The sequence below is a fragment of the Amphiprion ocellaris genome, chromosome 19 (genome assembly GCF_022539595.1).
Source record: "Amphiprion ocellaris isolate individual 3 ecotype Okinawa chromosome 19, ASM2253959v1, whole genome shotgun sequence".
NCBI classification, from domain to species: domain Eukaryota; kingdom Metazoa; phylum Chordata; class Actinopteri; family Pomacentridae; genus Amphiprion; species Amphiprion ocellaris.
In genome coordinates, this window is record NC_072784.1 from 10,073,178 (window position 1) to 10,093,554 (window position 20,377).

The 20,377-nt window shown below is 35.7% G+C and overlaps 1 protein-coding gene across 1 annotated transcript; it reads left to right on the forward strand.

Moving 5' to 3' along the window:
- The first annotated feature begins 1,026 nt into the window (after positions 1-1,026).
- On the forward strand, positions 1,027-18,857 carry spns1 (SPNS lysolipid transporter 1, lysophospholipid). The gene is made up of 13 exons (XM_023299041.3): positions 1,027-1,253; positions 5,460-5,657; positions 7,144-7,209; positions 8,348-8,484; positions 10,441-10,592; positions 11,442-11,508; positions 11,592-11,734; positions 12,218-12,370; positions 13,259-13,448; positions 14,812-14,877; positions 15,101-15,199; positions 16,217-16,385; positions 18,244-18,857. The coding sequence occupies exons 2-13, from the start codon at positions 5,462-5,464 to the stop codon at positions 18,312-18,314; spliced, it is 1,509 nt and encodes a 502-aa protein (XP_023154809.2). The 5' UTR covers positions 1,027-1,253; positions 5,460-5,461; the 3' UTR covers positions 18,315-18,857.
- Positions 18,858-20,377: the final 1,520 nt, after the last annotated feature.

The following is a 20,377-nucleotide window of genomic DNA, read 5'->3' on the forward strand; positions in this document are numbered from 1 at the left end:
GACTCATCAAACCAAAGCACAGATTTCCACTGGTCTAATGTCCATTCCTTGTGTTTCTTGGGCCAAACTAATCTCTTCTGCTTGTTGCTTTTCCTTACTAGTGGTTTCTTAGCAGCTATTTGACCATAAAGGCCTGATTGGCGCAGCCTCCTCTGAACAGTTGATGTAGAGATGTGTCTGCTACTAGAACTGTGTGGCATTTATCTAGGCTCTAATGACTCTTGGTCTTCCTTTCCTGGGGTGGTCAACTGTGTACCAACCTGACTTCTGCACAACACAACTGATGGTCCCAACTCCATTAAGAAGGCAAGAAATTTCACAAATCAACCTTGACAAGGAACACCTATGAAGTGAAAACCATTTCAGGTGACTACCTCATGAAGCTCACTGAGAGAATGCCAAGAGTGTGCAAAGCAGTAAACAAAGCAAAGGGTGGCTATTTTGAAGAATCTAAAATATAAAACATGTTTTGACCTTTTCATACTTTTTTGTTTACTACATAATTCCATACGTGTTCATTCATAGTTTTGATGTAAATAGTCATGAAAATAAAGAAAAACGATTAAATGAGAAGGAGTGTCCAAACTTTGGACTGGTAGTGTACAATAGGCTAAAACAGCAAATCAGTTTAATTCATATAAATATTATGTCCAAAACCCCGCAGCACTGTTAATTCTAGAGATTATCTGGACTAACTAGGAGCTAAAGTTTTGATCCTACGAAAATATACACAGAAACCCAACAAATCTGAGGCTTTCCTGGATCCCTGAGGAGCAAGTTTTAAAAAATATATATATATAAACTAAGCAACAATAAAAGAAGCAGATAAACCTGTAATATTAACACACTGGGTCTCGGAAATATAAAATATATGATGTAACATTAAAATACTGGAGTCAATGAACTAATTTCACTTTAACAACGTTACAGAAGCACTTCCGTAGTAAACATCCTCTCTTGGCTCTGATTGGTCGGTTTCTGTCACGTGCCCTTGTGATTAATGTCATGTGAGCTGCGCGGCGGAGATGTGCTCAGAGGTGTCATGGCGCCGGTGAAGAAGTGTCATTTCTGAGCTGTTCGGCTGTAAACCTTCAGTTTTTTTTTTTTTTTAGCCCTGTAGAGTGTTTTCTCGGGGAAACCGTGTTCTGTAAACCGCCGTTATGGGTTCCGAATAGCGGTCGTTAGTTTGCGTGTGAGGAAGAGAAGATTTGGAGAAGGAAGAGCAGCTGCAGCCTGACTCATCCCCCTCACAGGTAAACAACAAACAGCGAGCAGAAAACACGAGTCAGCTGGAGACTAAAACCAAACCGGCTTGTTGCTTTTAAACCCTCATTAAATTAAAGAACACAGCAGAGACTTGATAAACTCTATTTTACCCTGTACGCCAAACTCCTTTCGAAAAGCTGCTAATTTTACGTTGTTGTGATTCTCTGTTCCGTTGGACGTCTTTATCTGTGCATTAATAGCAAATGTTAACTAATTTATCGTACAACTGTCTAACGGCTTCCAGTGTAACGGTTTTAACAATTACAGTCCACATAATTGTGCCGTGTTTTGTGCTTTTTAACAACGCAGATTGCACTGAACTGCCCTTGTAGGAAGCGCTAAAAGTTATATGTCCAAAAATTTCCTTTAAAGTAAAATAATTATCAAGGTAGGTCCTGTAGCTCTTATGCCGAATCAATTAATTACAAACAAAGAAACGAATAATAACAAACGTATAGCCGTAGCACTGACGTCTGGTTCGTTTTAAAGCGAAGAGCGTCAAATTGGCTAAATCAGTAATGGAGTCTGGAGTGTGACTTCATGTTCGCTGCTCATTTCAGTTCCTCCTGACACAAGCTACTTTCGAAAAGTGAAACAAATAATTTGCCGAATTCATCAGAAGGTCTTTTAATATGTTCAACACAACAAAACAACAATTTAAAAGTAATATTAATGTTAGGTAATTTTGAGGTCATTTCTAGTCTCTTTTGTGCTGTTTCGTGTCTCTTTGAGGTTGTTTCGTGTCTTTGAGGTAATTTTGTGTCTCTTTGAAGTTGTTTCGTGTCTTTGAGATAATTTTGTCTCTCTTTGTGGTTATTTTGTAGAATTTTATAGCGAAATTACATAAAACTAACAAAACTGTGAATCGACTCTGGAGTGGGGTTTCCTACCTGCTGAGTTTCTATTAACGCGAAATGCTTTCAGAAAACTTCACAAATGTTTGGCCGAATTTGTCAGAAGATCTTTTAAAATGTTCAGTACAATAACTCGACAGTTTAAAATTAACTTTAACATTAGCTCTGTAGCAAAATTACGTAAAACTGCCAGATTTCGAATGGAGTCTGAGGAAGATTCACCACCTGCCATCCAAATGCAGTTCTCTGAAGCAAAGCACATTTGGAAAATTCCATTTAGATTAAAAATAGTTTATTTTTTACCAGTTTTTGATGAAAACAGACATCACAGTTTTGCACAATGACTTGAAACATGTTCAGAATGACTGACAATGGTTCAAAATGACCTAAATTTTGTCCAGAAGGACTCAAAACCTGTTCAGAAATACCTCAGATTATCCAGGGTTACAAGAAAATGTCCAAAATGACTGAAAAACTGTACAAAATGGCTTTAAAGTTTGTCTAAAATGGTGAAATAATTTCCAAAATGACAGAAAAATAGCAAAAATAGCAAACAATGATTCAAAATTTCACCCCAAATGACTCAAAAATGGTGCCAAATGACTTAGTTTTTGTCCATAATTAAAACCCAAATAAATATGACTTGTAGTAATTATAAAAACATAACAATAGCAATAATACTAATAAGTAATAGTTCTACATTAATAATAAATTGTGCTTACCAGTTGTTTTAGTTTTAGATGTTTGCGTATTAAAACATGTCCAACATGACTGAAAAACTGTCCAAAATTATGTAAGATTTGTCAAGAATGTCAAGAAAAGCCCCCAAAATAATGACAATTTTATCCAAAATGAGTTGAAATGTGAGACTTCTGAATGAAGTTTGGAGTTTAGAGAGTGAACCTGTGTCTGCTTCTTATTATTTACTCGTGTACGGTCCATACGTGAGTTTAGAGCAGCAGCTGATCGTCTACTGATAGCTCTAATCAATCAGTCTGGTCTGGAAATGAACCGAAGGTTGCAACACTCGGTGGTTTCAACATATAATCTTCTTTAGAGCCGTCATAAGTCTGTCTGACTCAGTAAAACGTACAGCAATTCACCTTCATAATGTGGTTTTTAAATGTAATAATTGAAAAATGTCCAAGGTGAATAAATGTCTAAATATTCATATAAATCAAAGAAAACCAGCAGATTTAAGAAGCTGGAACCTGTTGGATTTTTGGAGGTTTTTGCTTTAAAAGTGTTTTTAAAGCATAATTAACAATAAAAGAACAAAACGATGCTGAATTTCCACTGAATCTACAAACCAACCAATGAAGAAACACGTTTCACTTTTTAAGCAACATTAATAACCGATAGTTAACATGAAGTAAAACGGTTTTAAAAAACAACCCAACAAATTAAAATATGACAGTAAAAGAAGCAACATTTTTATGTCCGTTGAGTCGTACTTTAAAATTTCTTTCTCGTTTTTGTATCTCTTTGAGGTCGTTTTGTGTCTCTTTGAAGTCATGTTGTGTCTCTGATGAAATTTTGTGTCTCTTTCTGGTTGTTTTGTGTCTTTCTGAAGTAATTTTGTGTCTCTGTGAGGTAATTTTGTGTTTAGTTGAGGCTGTTTTGTGTCTCCTTGAGGTCGTTTTGTATATTTTTGAGGTAATTTTGTGTCTCTGTGAGGTAATTTTGTGTCTTTGTAATATTTTGTGTTTCTTTGAGGTAATTTTGTGTCTCTTCAAAGGAATTTTGTGTCTCTGTGATTGTTTTCTGTCTCTTTGTAGTGTGTTGTGTCTCTTTGAGGTGTTTTTGTCGCTTATATCTAGATCTTATAAATAATTTTTCTTAGACTGATGAACTTTTCCATCAGTGAATTCTTGCTGTTTGTTTTCAGTTTCTCTGACTGTCATAAAGTCATTAAATAAGATTCATTTGGTTTCAGAACATGTCAATCACCACGTAGAGCCTCTAAAACCTGTTTTGTTGCCTCCACTGTGTCTCTGAGGGTCAATAAAACAACCTCTGATTGTTCCGTCAGCAGGTTTTCTCCTGAACATCCTTCAGACTCGTGTTAAACGTCACATGGCTGCAGTTTCACTCCGTCACATTTTTGCAGCTTCTCCTTTCCAGAACTCTCCTCTAATCTCTGAAGATTCCTTTTTCTGCCGCAGCTTCTTTGTCCTAAAGAATATTTTGGGATATTTTTAATCTGTGATGTAATTTTCATCTCATTTTGTTCATAAAAAGATTGTGGAGACATTTGACACCATTGGGATCAACTGGATTTTCCAGTTTAGCTGCTCTTACAGTTTATATTCAGCTTCTATGTGTCTGATCACATGATTTATTTATTTATTTTTAAATAGAGATGATTTTAAACTCAAATTACATTGCTAGTTTGTCTGTTTATTTGTTTTTTTTTATATTTTTTGTGGCATGTGTCACATAAAACTGTGGAATATTTCTGGTGTTTTTGTTGTTTTTGTTGCTGTTCTGACCTGTTTATCTTCACTGTGGTTCATTTTTCAATATAAAATTCTGACACTATGGAAACAGAACAACCATGAACTCAGTTACAGACACACCTGTATTGACAGAAAAACAAAACTACAAAACAGAAGTTAAATTTATTTGATGATTTATTTTACAAAAACAAAAAAAAAAACTGTTGTTAAACACTTGAGCACATGTTGTTTCCACAAACTGTAGATGTTGGATTATTTACTGTTTTGCAGCCTGTAAGAGATTAGATTTTTGTCTTTTATTGTCCAATTTTGGTTGTTTGTTGTGTCTTTGGAAGAGTTTTCTGTGTTTGTGGTCATTTTGTGTCTCATTTTTGTTGTTTCATGTCTCTTTGTGGTTGGTTTATGCTTCTTTGTGGTTGTTTTGTCTCTCTTTGCAGTTGTTTTCTGCCTCATTTCTTTCTTTTTATATCTCGTTTGTTTTGCTTTGTGTCTGCTGTTTCCTCATTTTGTGTGTCCTTTTGGTTGTTTTTGTCTCTTGTTTTTGTTTTTTCCCACATACTACAGATATTTAACTATTTCCATGTTAAATTCATTTCCATACTCATCTCCTCTCTGCTCTGTAGAAACACTGCTTGCAGTTCAGCTGGAAAAATAATTTTAGTCTTATGGCTGTTGGTCACAGCTGAGTCACTGATGGCTTCACAGTTGCACCGAGGAACTCATAATTTTTGGTTTTTTACAGAATCTTGTTAAAGCAAATGATTTAAATTTGGTGAATTTTCAAATGAAAATACGAAGAGAAAAAGCTGCAGCTCAGAAGATGAATTAAAACCACAGTTTAATAAAACGATGGAGGTCTAACTGTGACGTCTCTCCTCAGTCATGTCTCAGGCTGAGCCCACGTCGGACTCGGCGCCGTTCTTCTCCTCGGACAGCGAAGCCGAAGGTCCAGACGATCAGCCGGCGGTTCAGACGGAGGAGCCGGCGAGCGGAGTGTCGAGAGTCCGAGCTTTACTCACCGTCCTCATCCTCTGCTACATCAACCTGCTCAACTACATGGACAGATTCACCGTCGCAGGTACAAGCACCAGACGCACCTGAACACTGAGCCTTTTATAGGTTTTTTTTAACAATTCATGTCTCAAGTGACTCACAAATGGTTCAAAATGACCTAAAATTTGTCCAGAAATACTCCATAACTGTCCAAAGTTACTAAAGATTTGTCCAAAATGTCTACAATGACTAAAAACGTTGTCAAGAAAGACTAATAATAGTCCAAAATGACAGAAGAACATCAAAAATTACAATGAAATGTGACTAAACTGACTCAAAAGTGGTTAAAATGTTTTAGAATAAGTCCAAAAGAACTCAAAAACTTGCCCAAAATTCCAAGAAAAGATCCAAAATGATTAAAAGTGAATTACTAAAATTCATTCAACATGAATTTAAATTTGTTCAAAAAGCAAAAATATCAAAGAAACTTCCAAAATCACTCAAAAACTGAACAAAATGACGAGAAAATGTCCCAAAAGATTAAACATTTTTCCACAGTGTCTTAAAATGTATTTGAAAGTCACACAGTGTTATTATCTTTTATATATTTTAACCAAGAAGAGTCTAACTGAGAATAAAAATCTCTTTTATAAGAACAGAAAAGAGCTTACTGGAATTTGAACATTTTTAAAAAAATTTAATCGTAATATCAATATTTAGAATCAGACAAACTCCAGCTTTGTTGAATTTAGTTTTTTTTAAGTTTAATTTAAAGAAAAGTTTTTAAAATCTGCCCAAGAATGTGTTTAAATTTGGTTTCCGTTTAAAATATCCTCAAGATAAATACGAAAAATGCAGAATATTGGTTCAATAATTGGTCGGCTCCTATAAACGATAATCACACAGATCTCAGATTCATTTATCAGTTGGTGAGTTTTGCAGATGTTTCCAGATGTTCTTCTTTATTCTGTGCAGCCGGTCGGGTCTGAACTCTGTTTAATGAATTAAAGCGTGTTGTGTAATTTTATATTGAGTGTTTAAAGAGAACTTTTAGCTGTTAATGAAACCACAGTTTCCAGTTTCACTTCTTCTAAAAAGACTCTCAGGATCGTCCTCCAAGTTTCGCTTCTCTTCTAAAACTGAGACTTCATTTATTTATTTGACCAACATAAGAGAAATTTTATTTTATTAATTCATAATTTCTAATAATTTCCTCATTAGAACCATTATTTTTAAATTTTCAATTAAAACCCAAATAAATATGAATTGTAATAATAATAACATGCAATACACAAATTAATAATAAATTATGTGTGCTTACTGGTTGTTTTAGATCGTATTAAGGTTTAAGGTTGTTTTTTCTTCTTCTAGTAATACCGAATATTGTTTTTAAATGTATTTTATTTTTTTCAAGAATGTTTGAAATTGTTATTAAATATGTTTCCTGGAGAAAAACAACAAAAAAAAACTTGCAGGACAGAAATTGTTTTTCATCCATGTTGAAATGTTTGTTCTGTTTTCCTGCCTGTAAAGTAAAATATATTAATATCGGTTCTTTTTTCCTCCTCCAGGTGTTCTCCCTGATATCGAGCACTACTTTGGGATCGATGATGGAAAGTCTGGACTCCTACAAACAGGTGAGAAGATCTGACCAATTAACTAACCGGAAGGCATTAAATAAACAACCAGCAGAGGGAATTAGAGATAAAATCCAGCCTCTAATAAAATAACAGTCTGTAATTGATGTAAATAAAAGTCCTCTACATTATATAAGGAAATACAGCAAGAAATTCAAATTTTTCACTGTGAAAAAAGAGGGAGATACGTCCCAAATGACACCTATAATATATATTCCAGAAAGAGACACAAAGAAACCGGAAGAGACTCAGAAGAGGAATAAATAAAAATATGCAGCTTAAGAGATTAAAAATAATCAGATACAAAAAGGCTGCAAAGTCAAACTTAAAACAACCAAAATGTAATGCAAAAAAGCCACAAAAAGTGCAAAAAAATCCCCACAAAAGATGTTAAATGACTGAAGTGTGATGTAAAACAACCATTAAAAAGACGTAAAAATGATCTCAAAAGATGGAAAGTCACCAAAGCAAGATGCAAAACGAGCACAGAAAGATGCAAAATGAGCAGAATGTGATACAAACAACCACAAAAAACACCAAACAAGCAAATTGTACCACAAAAAGCTGCAAATTGACCACAAAAAGATGGAAAATTACCTCAACAGATGGAAAGTGACCAAAACAATATGCAAAACCACCACAAAAAGATGCAAAATGAGCAGAACGGGTTGCAAAGAACCACAAAAAACACAAAACAACCACAATGTACCACAAAACAACAGATGGAAACTGACCAAAATGTGACATACAAAGATGCAAAACAAACAAAATGTGACACAAAACCAAGAAAGGACTCAAAATTTCCAAAATAAAGATGTAAAATGCCTGAACTGTGACGCAAAACAACTAAGATGATGTAAAACAACCACAACAAAATGTAAAATAGCCACAAAAACATGCAAAATGATAACAGTAAGACATAAAATATCAGCAAAGATGTGAAAATGACCAAAACAAGGCACAAAGTGACACAAATGTGATGCAAAATGATCAAAATATGACGTCAAAACATCCACAGAGATGCAAAGCAAATGTCATAAAATAATAAAATTGAGATGTAAAATCAACCAAAACAAACTCACTGTAAACTCTCTGTGATGTTCAGTTCTCAGAATGTTTCCCGTTTGTTTCTCTGTAGTTTTTATCTGCAGCTACATGTTTCTGGCGCCGTTCTTCGGTTACCTTGGCGACAGGTACAACAGGAAGTTCATCATGAGTTTCGGCATCACGTTCTGGTCCGCGGTGACGCTGGCCAGCTCCTACACACCTAAAGAGGTGAGTTCACAGCGTTTATTCACTTTTTCTCCTCAGAAAATGTCTTATTAGATGTTTGGTCAGAACTAAGATGGTGACTTTTTCACTTTAATACCAAAATATCAATTTTGAATCATTGAAAAATCTCCCTGAATGTGAGAATCTTTCAGTGTGTCTCAATAACTAGAAACAAGGAAAAAACAACAAAGTTATCATGACCATAGAGTGACAAAATGGCTACAAAAAGATGCTAGAATGAGACATAAAATGACCACAAAAAGATGTTAAATGACCAAAATATGATGCAAAATGTCCACAGATGGATGCGAAATATGACACAAAACGACTGCAAAAAATGTAAAACAACCTTGAAGTTACACCGAATGACCACAAAAAGGCATAAAATGGCTACCAAGACAAGTAAGGGAGGCAAAATTAGCTAAATGCAACACAAAAACAATGCAAACAGCTACATTATGACACAAAAAGATGGAAAACAACCACAAAACGAGACATGGTGACCAAAATCTGATACAGCGCTGACTGAAAGATGCATAATGACCAAAATATGACACAAAAAATCCACAAATAGATGCGAAATGAGGCGTAAAACAATGAGAAAAAATGTAAAATAGCCTTAAAGTTCTACAGAATTACAACAAAAAGGCACAAAATAGCTACAAGAAGCAAAACAAGACAAAATTTGCCAAATTTGACACAAAAACAACGCAAACAGCAAAACTATGACACATAATGGTGACAAAGAGATGGAAAGCAAACAAAATGGAACACAAAAGTCCACAAAGATGAAAGATTAGTCTTTGTGTCTTTTATGTTGTTAATTGTGAGTCTTTGTGTCTGTGACGTTGTTAATTGTGAGTCTTTGTGTCTGTGACGTTGTTGATTGTGAGTCTTTGTATCTGTGACGTTGTTGATTGTGAGTCTGTGTCTGTGACGTTGTTGATTGTGAGTCTTTGTGTCTGTGACGTTGTTGATTGTGAGTCTTTGTGTCTGTGACGTTGTTGATTGTGAGTCTTTGTGTCTGTGACGTTGTTGATTGTGAGTCTTTGTGTCTGTGACGTTGTTGATTGCGAGTCTTTGTGTCTGTGACGTTGTTGATTGCGAGTCTTTGTGTCTGTGACGTTGTTGATTGCGAGTCTTTGTGTCTGTGACGTTGTTGATTGTGAGTCTTTGTGTCTGTGACGTTGTTGATTGTCAGTCTTTGTGTCTGTGACGTTGTTGATTGTGAGTCTTTGTGTCTGTGACGTTGTTGATTGTGAGTCTTTGTGTCTGTGACGTTGTTGATTGTGAGTCTTTGTGTCTGTGACGTTGTTGATTGTGAGTCTTTGTGTCTGTGACGTTGTTGATTGTGAGTCTTTGTGTCTGTGACGTTGTTGATTGTGAGTCTTTGTGTCTGTGACGTTGTTGATTGTGAGTCTTTGTGTCTGTGACGTTGTTGATTGCGAGTCTTTGTGTCTGTGACGTTGTTGATTGTCAGTCTTTGTGTCTGTGACGTTGTTGATTGCGAGTCTTTGTGTCTGTGACGTTGTTGATTGTGAGTCTTTGTGTCTGTGACGTTGTTGATTGCGAGTCTTTGTGTCTGTGATGTTGTTGATTGCGAGTCTTTGTGTCTGTGACGTTGTTGATTGTGAGTCTTTGTGTCTGTGACATTGTTGATTGTCAGTCTTTGTGTCTGTGACGTTGTTGATTGCGAGTCTTTGTGTCTGTGACGTTGTTGATTGTGAGTCTTTGTGTCTGTGACGTTGTTGATTGTGAGTCTTTGTGTCTGTGACGTTGTTGATTGTCAGTCTTTGTGTCTGTGACGTTGTTGATTGTCAGTCTTTGTGTCTGTGACGTTGTTGATTGTCAGTCTTTGTGTCTGTGACGTTGTTGATTGTCAGTCTTTGTGTCTGTGACGTTGTTGATTGTCAGTCTTTGTGTCTGTGACGTTGTTGATTGTGAGTCTTTGTGTTGCAGCACTTCTGGGCTCTGCTGCTGACTCGAGGTTTGGTGGGAGTCGGGGAGGCCAGCTACTCCACCATCGCTCCGACCATCATCGCTGATCTCTACGTCAAAGAGAAAAGGACCAACATGTTGTCCATCTTCTACTTCGCCATACCTGTCGGCAGGTAGGATCAGAGACACGCCTTTCAAAATAAAATCACACGATCCACCTGGAGGTTAATTATTAATGAACTGAAATCAAACATCGAAATTTTATAGAATTCAGACATGAAACAAAGATGTGACCAGTTTTTCATTTTTCCATAGAATTTTAACCAAAAACAAACAAAAAAATTTTCAAAAACTGCCATTTTTTTCCATTTTAATCCAAAAACAGACCAGAAATAGGGTCATTTTTTATTTCAAATGAAAAACAGTTTTTATTTATATATGGCCATAAAATTGGACTTTTGTCACAGTTTTTGCGTGCAAAATTACTGAAACTATTTGTTTTTTTATTGTTATTATTATTATTATTATTATTAATAATAACTTATTTTGTTCCGTAAAAAGTGCAAAACGCAGAAATTTTCTGTTTACGTGACCAAAAATCTGTATTTTTTTGGCTGTTTGCTGGAAAAATTAGTTATTCAGTTGTCAAAATTATTATTATTATTATTATTATTATTATTATTATTATTATTATTATTATTATTATTATTATTATTATTATTATTATTATTATTATTATTATGTTTCACCAAAACTACAAAATCACAGAAATGTTTAATTTACAATAAAATATGTCCAAAGACTGTTTTTAATGAAGCTGAAATATGGAAATACATTTAAAAAAAACATTTTCCTACAATTTCTGCCCCAGAATTCTCTGTAACCGGAACTTCACAAACTCTTGTAATTTTTCTGTATTTGCAAACCAACTCTTAGTTTCAGCTCCATGTTATTTACTTCCTGTTACATTTCAAAAACAAAACAAAAGTGAATCCCTGAGAGTTTTGTGTTTTTCTTGTCAGTGGTCTCGGCTACATCGTGGGTTCTCAGGTCAGTAACATCGCCAAGGACTGGCACTGGGCTCTGAGGGTGAGTTTTTACTCATGAAACTTTCTTTTTTCTACTCCGTTCTCGTGTTTTCGACGACGTTCTGACTTTGTTTTATCCTCCAGGTGACTCCGGCGTTGGGGCTGATCGCCGTCCTGCTGCTGCTGTTTGTGGTGAAGGAACCGAAGCGAGGCGCCATCGAGGCTCGACCCGAACATCAGCTTCATCAGACCAGCTGGCTGGTGGATCTACAGGATCTGAGCAAGAAGTAGGTGCATAAAAGTCAGCGTTGGTCATGAAGGAATAAAGATGCAACAGGAAAACGTGAGAAATATGAAACCTCACAGTCTGGGTGCTGAAGTATTAACTGTTCTCCTGTCAAATACCAATAAGACAATTTTTCCTCTTAGCATCTTTTTACTGCAAAGCATCAAATGAAGCAAAGTGAAAAACTGCTTGTTTTTAAAACATATGACTTAAAAAGTTAGTTGAAGATGCAAAAGTTAGTTTGTAGTCATAGATGTGACCAACGATTCAGCAAACATTCAGAGGTTCTGTGTATTTCTTTGAAGAGCCGGGTTCTGCTCAAGGTTTCTTCCCTGTTAAAAGGGCGTTTTTCTTGCCACTGTCGCCTTTGGGCTGCTCTGGGGGTTCAGACATTTGGGTTCTGTAAAGTGTCTTGAGACAATTTGAATTGTAATTGGTGCTATATAAATAAAATTGAATTGAATTTTTCTTTCTTTTCCTGCAGCTGCAGCTTTATTCTGTCCACCTTCGGCTTCACGGCGGTGGCCTTTGTGACTGGATCTCTGGCTCTCTGGGCTCCAACCTTCCTGTTCAGAGCCGCCGTCTTCACCGGAGAACGAGAGCCATGTGTGGAGGCTCACTGCGCCTCTTCGGACAGGTAACACACCTGGAGACTCATCTACCAGTAACACACCTGGAGACTAATCCATCAGTAACACACCTGAGAATCCATCGCTGTCGGAGGAAAACTGAGAGCGCATAAATTTAGTGAAGCAATTTCTTGCATTTGACAAATTAACAATAGAAAATATTTGTAATTTTTTTCACTAGTTTTGCTTGAAAATTATCAAAAGATTTAATTAAAGGTCCAACATTTACCCAAAAACTCAATTTGCAATTAATTATGTGACCAAAGAATCACCAAAACGCCTTGTTGTACAGCTGAAGTCTCCAAATATTTTGGCTTTTTCTTACTGTTTTTGCTAGAAATTGCCATTTTTACTTTAAATAAATCTAAAAAAATAACAACAGAGAAATATTCAATTTTCAGTTATTTATGGCCATAAAATCTGCCAGTTTTTGCTTGAAAAATTACTGAAACTGTTATTCAGTTATCAAATTATTATTATTATTATTATCATCATTATTATTATTATTATCTGAAAAACCCAGAAATATTCAATTTGCAAAGATATATGACCAAAAAAATCTGTAAATTTTCTCTTGTGAAACTTGAAGTCTGGTCTTGTTGTTGCTATTTTTACCTGAAAAAAATGACTGAACGAGTTAATTAATAAACTAAACTACAAAAATCCAGAAATATTCCATTTACAATAAGCTAAAATATGCATATACGTTGATTTATTTTACACAACTTTTTCCTTAAAAATGCCTCTAATGACTGGTAAAGTATCAGAATGGTTGCTGGTTTCATTCTGTTTGTGAATCAGTTGACAGTTTCAGCTTCACATTATTCACTTCCTGTTACATTTCAAACATGTAAAAGCATGAATCCCTGACAGATGTTTATGTGTTCCTTCTACAGTCTGATTTTCGGAGCCATCACCTGCGTCACAGGTATTTTGGGCGTGGCCACCGGTGTCCAGGTCAGTCGGCAGCTGAGGACCAGGACGCCTCGAGCCGATCCGCTGGTCTGCGCCGCCGGACTGCTGCTGTCGGCGCCGTTCCTCTACCTGGCCATCGTGTTCGCCCAGGCCAGCACCATCGCAACATACGTGAGTTTTTACCTGCCGGACTCGAAATTAGAGTCTGAAAATGTAGAAAAGATACAGACGAACCTACCAGGACGAAATAGTGACGATCAGATCAGATCGATTTGTTTTAAATACCTTTCAGAACCAGTCGGTGATTCAGGAAAAAAGAAACTTAAGGACGTCCTGATCAAGCGTATTTTAGCCAACAACGGGCACCATGTCAACGACTTTTGTGGTAGTTAATGACCTCCACAGTTAAGTCAAGCCGGGATCAGTGAGGATGATGTTCCAGCTTCCACTGGTCCTGTGTTTTGTCATAATACTTTTGCCTCGCAGCTAGAAGATTTCGAGTTCGCGTCCCGGCCTTCCTATTGGTAATTCAATCAGCCGGTAACTCAAAGATCCGAACGGGTCCTTCTAATTTAGAAGCAGAAGTGTGGAAACACTTCGGCTTCTAACAACACCGACGGCGGAAACAAACTGGACAAGAGCCACGTTATATGTAAGCTGTGTCGCGCTAAAATAAAATACTTTGTTGAACGGCCAAAACAGAATGGTTTTTTTTCTACAAAATGCTGCCATTTATTTTGGTATAGCAAAATGTTTTTTTGGGTTTTTTTGTCAGTGGTTATATTGATTACTGTATTGAACAAATTTTGCAACTTTCCAGTTTGCACGCATTTCCATTAGTTTAATAAAATATAATGGAAATGAATTCACCTCGTTTCTTATTACAAATGCACTGTTTTTAAAAATTACAAGAGATGAATGCTTATTCAGTGAGACAAAAAGAAATTCGTCTTGTGAAAAAGTGCGTCAATGTACATAATTTAAAGATGCATCAATAATCGTTTCCTAATTGAATCATAGCCCCTGAATCGTAATCATTGTGGAATCGTGAAGAGCCCAAAGACTCCCACCCCGACTTCCTTCACTGTTCACCAAACTTTCTTGTGCATCTTCTTCACGGCTGCAAACAGACTTTAGTTCATTATCGCCACCTACTGGGCTGAAGTGTTCATCAGAGTTACCAGTGTGCCAGAAATAAGGGAACTGAGAAAGGTGCGATTAAATGCGTAATTTTTTTAACGCCTTATTTTTTCTGTCATTAATTAATCAAAATTAACACGTTTAAGTCCCAGCCTTAGTTTTAATGTTTGAATCTTTAAACCAAAAAATTATTTTGAATTCAGTCAATCTGTGTTTATTTTCTGACTTTACAGACTCTGGATATCAAAATCTAACTGTTCAGTTGTACGACAGACACAATATCGTATTTCAGCTTTTCATGAGAGTCATTTAGAAACTATATCAGCATCCTCCTTGAGAAAACTGAATCTGTAGCAGCTGGACGTCATGTAACGTTTTCCTTTTCATCATTCAGGTCTTCATCTTCTTCGGAAACACGTTTCTGTCCATGAACTGGGCCATCGTAGCCGACATTCTGCTGGTAGGAAACCTGCTTTATTCCCATCACAACATCTGAAATGAGGTCTTAAAAATATAAAACGAGCCCATTGGCTGTGATTTCCATCACTTCTGTTGTGTTGTTTTCAGAAGTGCTGCAGTTGTAGAACAAACAGTTGATATCTGAGAGTTTGCAGATGGTTTGAAAATGAAGCAGAATCTGTTTTTAGGTTAATGAAGGATTTTCTTCTTGTTTCTTTTTTCAGTACGTCGTCGTTCCGACTCGTCGATCCACTGCAGAGGCTCTTCAGATCGTCGTGTCTCACCTGCTGGGAGACGCAGGAAGTCCTTATCTGATCGGAGTGGTACGTCCACACAGTTACACACAGGAGATTAATTAACTGTCAGCGTTTTAATAAAGGAAAGTAAATGAGCTCGTGGAGACATTTAACATTCAACCAGGTGAGTTTTTAGCCTTTAAGAGCAAAAAACCCCTAAAACTAGGAGGTTTTTTTTGCATTTTTAATATTAGGAAAACTAGCAAGAGCTAAAAACAAAAACTGTCAGTAAAAGAATCCTTAATTAGACAGAATTTAGTCTGAATTCATCAGAAAAACTCACGTGTGCTTTCAATCAGAGATTTAATAGGACAAATGGAAACTAAACAAAGTATTTAACTGATTAATTGATGTTTAAGTAAGATTTTTAACCAACTTTATTACAAGAAATTAATAGAAAACAAGAATGAAACCAAAAAATAAAACGCATACATTTCTCCATTTTGGTTTCTGCTTTTATTTTATCTTTAAAATGTAATTTAATCTAAATATTTCTTTGTGTTTACTGTTAATATTAATATGTCTTTATTTAACTTTATGTTGTCATGTATATTTGTGGTTGTTTTTTGTATCCTGCATAAGTTAGATTCTTATCAAAGTGAATTAATTAGATGTACACAGTAGAAATATTAGCCTTGAAAGTATTTATTTTAGTCTTCAGTGTTTTATTTGTATTATTCTGGTGTGTTTCTCTTAATTAGACGTCAGTATTTGGTGCCAGATTGTTTTTTGGTCCTTTATTTCAGCAGAATGTGTTCCAGACTTTTATTTTTTACTGGTTTAAATATAAATTTTCTTTTTTTTCTGCCAGATTCACAGGTTTTTGTTTTTAGCCTTTTCATTTTTGACACCATTACCGGTTTTCACACTGTCTTTGTTCATTTTTTTACATTTTCAATCTTCTTTTTATGTTTTTTTTTTGCACGTTTTTCCGTTTCCTACTTCATATTTCCAGTGCAGATTTGAGCGTTTCTGTTCAGAAACCGTCTTTCAGGTTTCGTCTGGTTGTTTTTCGGCCTTAAATCCGTCCTCGTCTTGTCTCAGGTCTCCGACTCTCTGAGGAAAAACGACTCGTTCTTGTGGCAGTTTCGCTCCCTGCAGCTTTCCCTGCTGCTCTGCTCCTTCGTGGCCGTGATCGGCGGAGGTTTCTTCCTCGCCACGGCGCTCTTCATCGAACGAGACCGAGAGCGAGCCGAGAACTACGTCCACGCAGGTCAGTTCTGGAAGCAGGGGGAGAAAGTCGGAGCCTTAATTCAGTTTTATGGTTTTTTTTTGACCAGCTTGGATTTGCCTGAAACTTTTACAGCATAAAATCTGGATAGTTATAAAGATATCTGTGGAATTTTAGGTTAATATTTCAAATAATTTTTGAGATAAACACTTTTAACAAACTCCCCGTCGATCCACTTTCATCAGGTTTTATCTTTAATCTGTTTAAGCAACATGTGAGGAACTATTAAAGACCAAAACCTGAAATTTTAAGCTTCATATATTGCATAAAAATAGATTCTGTTTCTTCTAACTTTGTGTTATATGGAGAATAAACAAGACCAAAGTCACAGCTGGAGAAATTTAAGTATAAAAACATGAATATTTATAGCAACTATGAAGAGTTCACATTCAAACATCTCTTTAATAAGTATAACAATTTGAAAAGCATAGGGTCAGTATATAATTGAGGGACTTTTGAAGTCCATAGGATATATCTTGCATACATTTTTATTAAAAGTAAGGAAAAAAATAATGGTTTTTTTTTTGTGTTCATTATGATCATGTCTTTACAAATTCCATAATTATTTATTATGGAAACAATCATTTATTAATAAAAAATGACTGGATATCACTAAAATGTCAACTAAATAACCGTCCAAATTTAATAACAACCACCTTCTAATTAGCTAAACAATAATAAAATGAGCTTATTCAAAAATAGTTCTGATTGTGTTCTTTTTATTAAGTTGAGATAATCATGACAGATATTTCTTTTTTGGCAATATATCAAATTTTATATGGAAAATAACAAATTGTATCTGTGTCTGAGAAATCACTTTCAACTAAGTTCCCCATTACAAAAATACCTCTCAAGGATGTGTGTTAATTCCAGATCACATGACCTGCTCCACATGATGTCATTTCCTCCTGAAGAAAAGACTGGCAAGACTCCAAGACTTTCTGAGTTATTTAATATAAAGTAGTGTGTGAGTCAAGTGTGGATTTATGGCATGTCAACAGGTTTACTACAATATCTGTATATATAATATTTAGAAGAATCTTTCTGTAAAAACACCATGTGGTGTTTAGTTATAGGCAGCCATGTTGATTTTAGACCTGAAAACAGCAAAAATGTCAACTATGATACAAAAAGTCCGTTGCCTGTTATTGACCCTAGAACAAGTAGTGGTTTACTGTGTTTCTTCTACAAAATGACGTCTAAAAGGATAAATGTGTCTATATTTTGGAGAAAAAAAAAACTACAAATGCTTCAGTTTTTGTGCTACAACTTCAAACCTGCTTCATCAGTTGTGAAAGTTCAACAAAAATAACTTCTTTTTTTTCAATTCAAAGTATTCCACGTGTTTAGTTTTGTGTTATCGTGACCTGCAGCTACACGTGGTTAAGTAAATATCACTAGTTGGCTTCTGATTTATCAGTTTTTTGCTATTTTGAGCTCAAAGATGGAACTTTTGACGACAGCTTTTTCCATAATTCACCCATGATCACAAGTTATTTGATCGACTTGTCTGATATTACAGATTCTGAATAAGTGACCTGATGGGACATAGCAGAGAAAATTTCAGGTTTTTATCTTAAAGGTTCCTCAGATGTTTTTGTTCAAATGGCCTCAAATTTCAACATGAGGAAAAACCTGCTGAAAGTGGGACGAAGGGAAATTTTTCAAAAAAATCTTTGAAAGTATTTATTTTATATTAGCAAACATTTCATAGATTTTATTTTAAATATTTGTGTTTTGAATTGGAATTTGTCGTCTGAACAGATTTTTTTTTTTTGATATTTTTCCTTGATGTCATCTTCAGCTGAATAATGAAACTTTATTGTTCTTGTGTCGACAGATGATGAGCCCATCGTGGTTCCTAAAAGCGGTCGGTCGACTCGGGTTCCGGTCTCCAGCGTCCTGATCTGATCCGGTTCTTCTCTCAGCTATGCTTCTTTTATTTCATCTTTTAAGACTTTTATTTCCAAGTTTTTTTATAAGTGGAACATTTTGAGAGAACTTCAGACGTTATTTTGCTCGACTCAGGGCCTGTAGAGCCGATATGACGTCGAGCTGAAGACCGGCAACGTCGACAGAAGCAGCTCTGAGGATCAGACTTTGTTATTCTGGACAGAAATGACCCGATGCTGATCCGGGATCAGAGACGATTATCTGCAGTTTAACCTCAACGAGTCCAGAGCTGAAGTCGTTTTATATCCAGGAGCTTTAATAGTCATAACTTTTTTGTAAACTCATTTTATTATCAACACTAATCCTCCTGCAGCAGAAAACCTCCTTTTTATTCATTTTGCTCATGAAGACTATTTTCACTGTTTAAAAACGTTTTTATGTTCAGAAGATTTAATGGTTGTTTTAAAAAAAAAAAGAAAAAAGCTCTTAATCAAATGTTAATCTCAAATTATTTTAGCTAAAACTTCTTTTGTGATTAATTAAATGATAATTAACTTGTCAGATGTTTGTGTTTCTTTGAACTGCATGAGTTTAAAAACATTTCAAGGTTGAAATTTAGATTTGAAATGGACTTTTTAAAGATTCAAGAGGAGAAAATATTACATAAAGCACATAAATGTCTGAATATTGTTTCATATTATTATTTACTACTAATAAATTACTAATACTTAAACAACAGCAATTTAAACAATATTTTTATTGTAATAATTCAAAAATTAAAATAATGAATCTTTATACATTACAGAATTTAGAAATAAATTATTACTAAATGTATGATAAAATATTATTAAATTAATGTTAATGGAGTTGGGACCATCAGTTGTGTTGTACAGAAGTCAGGTTGGTACACAGTTGACAGCCCTATTTGACAACTGTTAGAATCAATATTATGGCAAGAACCAATCAGCTAAGTAAAGATAAACAACAGTCCATCATTATTTTAAGAACTGAAGTTCAGTCAGTCCGGAAAACTGCAAAAACTTTGAATGTATCCCCAAGTGCAGTTGCAAAAACTATCAAGCGCTGTGACGAAACTGGCTCACATGAGGACTGCCCCAGGAGAGGAAGACCAAGAGTCATTAGAGTCCAGATAAATGCCACACAGAGTTCTAGTAGCAGACACATCTCTACATCAACTGTTCAGAGGAGACTGAACCAATCAGGCCTTTATGGTCAAACAGCTGCTAAGAAACCACTATTAAAGAAAAGCAACAAGCAGAAGAGATTAGTTTGAGCCAAGAAACACAAGGAATGGACATTAAACCAGTGGAAATCTGTGCTTTGGTTTGATGAGTCCAGATTTGAGATCTTTGGTTCCAGAAAAGGTGAGCAGATGGTCTCTACATGCATGGTTCCCACTGTGAAGCATGGAGGAGGAGGTGTGATGGTGTGGGGGTGCTTTGCTGGTGACACTGTTGGGGATTTATTCCAAATTGAAGGCACACTGAACCAGCATGGCTACCACAGCATCCTGCAGTGACATGACATCAGATCTGGTTTGCATTTAGTTGGACCATCATTTATTTTTCAACAGGACAATGACCCCAAACACACCTCCAGGCTGTGGAAGGACTATTTGACCAAGAAGGAGAGTGATGGAGTGCTGTGTCAGATGACCTGAACTCCAGTCACCTGACATAAACCCAATCCAGATGGTCTGGCATGAGATGGACCACAGAGTGAAGGCAAAAGGACCAACAAGTGCTCAGCATCTCTGGGACTCCTTCAAGACTGTTGGAAAACCATTTCAGGTGACTACCTCATGAAGCTCATCCAGAGAACACCAAGAGTGTCCAAAGCAGTAATCAAAGGGTGGCTATTTTGAAGAATCTAAAATATAAAACATGTTTTGATTTATTCACACTTTGTAGTTTACTACATAATTCCATGTGTTCATTTATAGTTTTGATGCCTTCAGTGAGAATCTGCAATGTAAACAGTCATGAAAATAAAGAAAAAACATTAAATGAGAAGATGTGTCCAAACTTTTGACTGATAGTGTAGATGTAACCCACCTAAAA

What these genes read in the sequence shown, in the direction of transcription:
- spns1 (XM_023299041.3), top strand. Translation starts at nt 5,462, where the DNA reads ATGTCTCAGGCTGAGCCCACGTCGGACTCGGCGCCGTTCTTCTCCTCG. An exon ending in CCAGCACCATCGCAACATAC is followed by an intron (nt 13,449 to 14,811) that starts GTGAGTTTTTAC and finishes TTCATCATTCAG; the next exon opens with GTCTTCATCTTCTTCGGAAA. An exon ending in CGAGAACTACGTCCACGCAG is followed by an intron (nt 16,386 to 18,243) that starts GTCAGTTCTGGA and finishes TTGTGTCGACAG; the next exon opens with ATGATGAGCCCATCGTGGTT.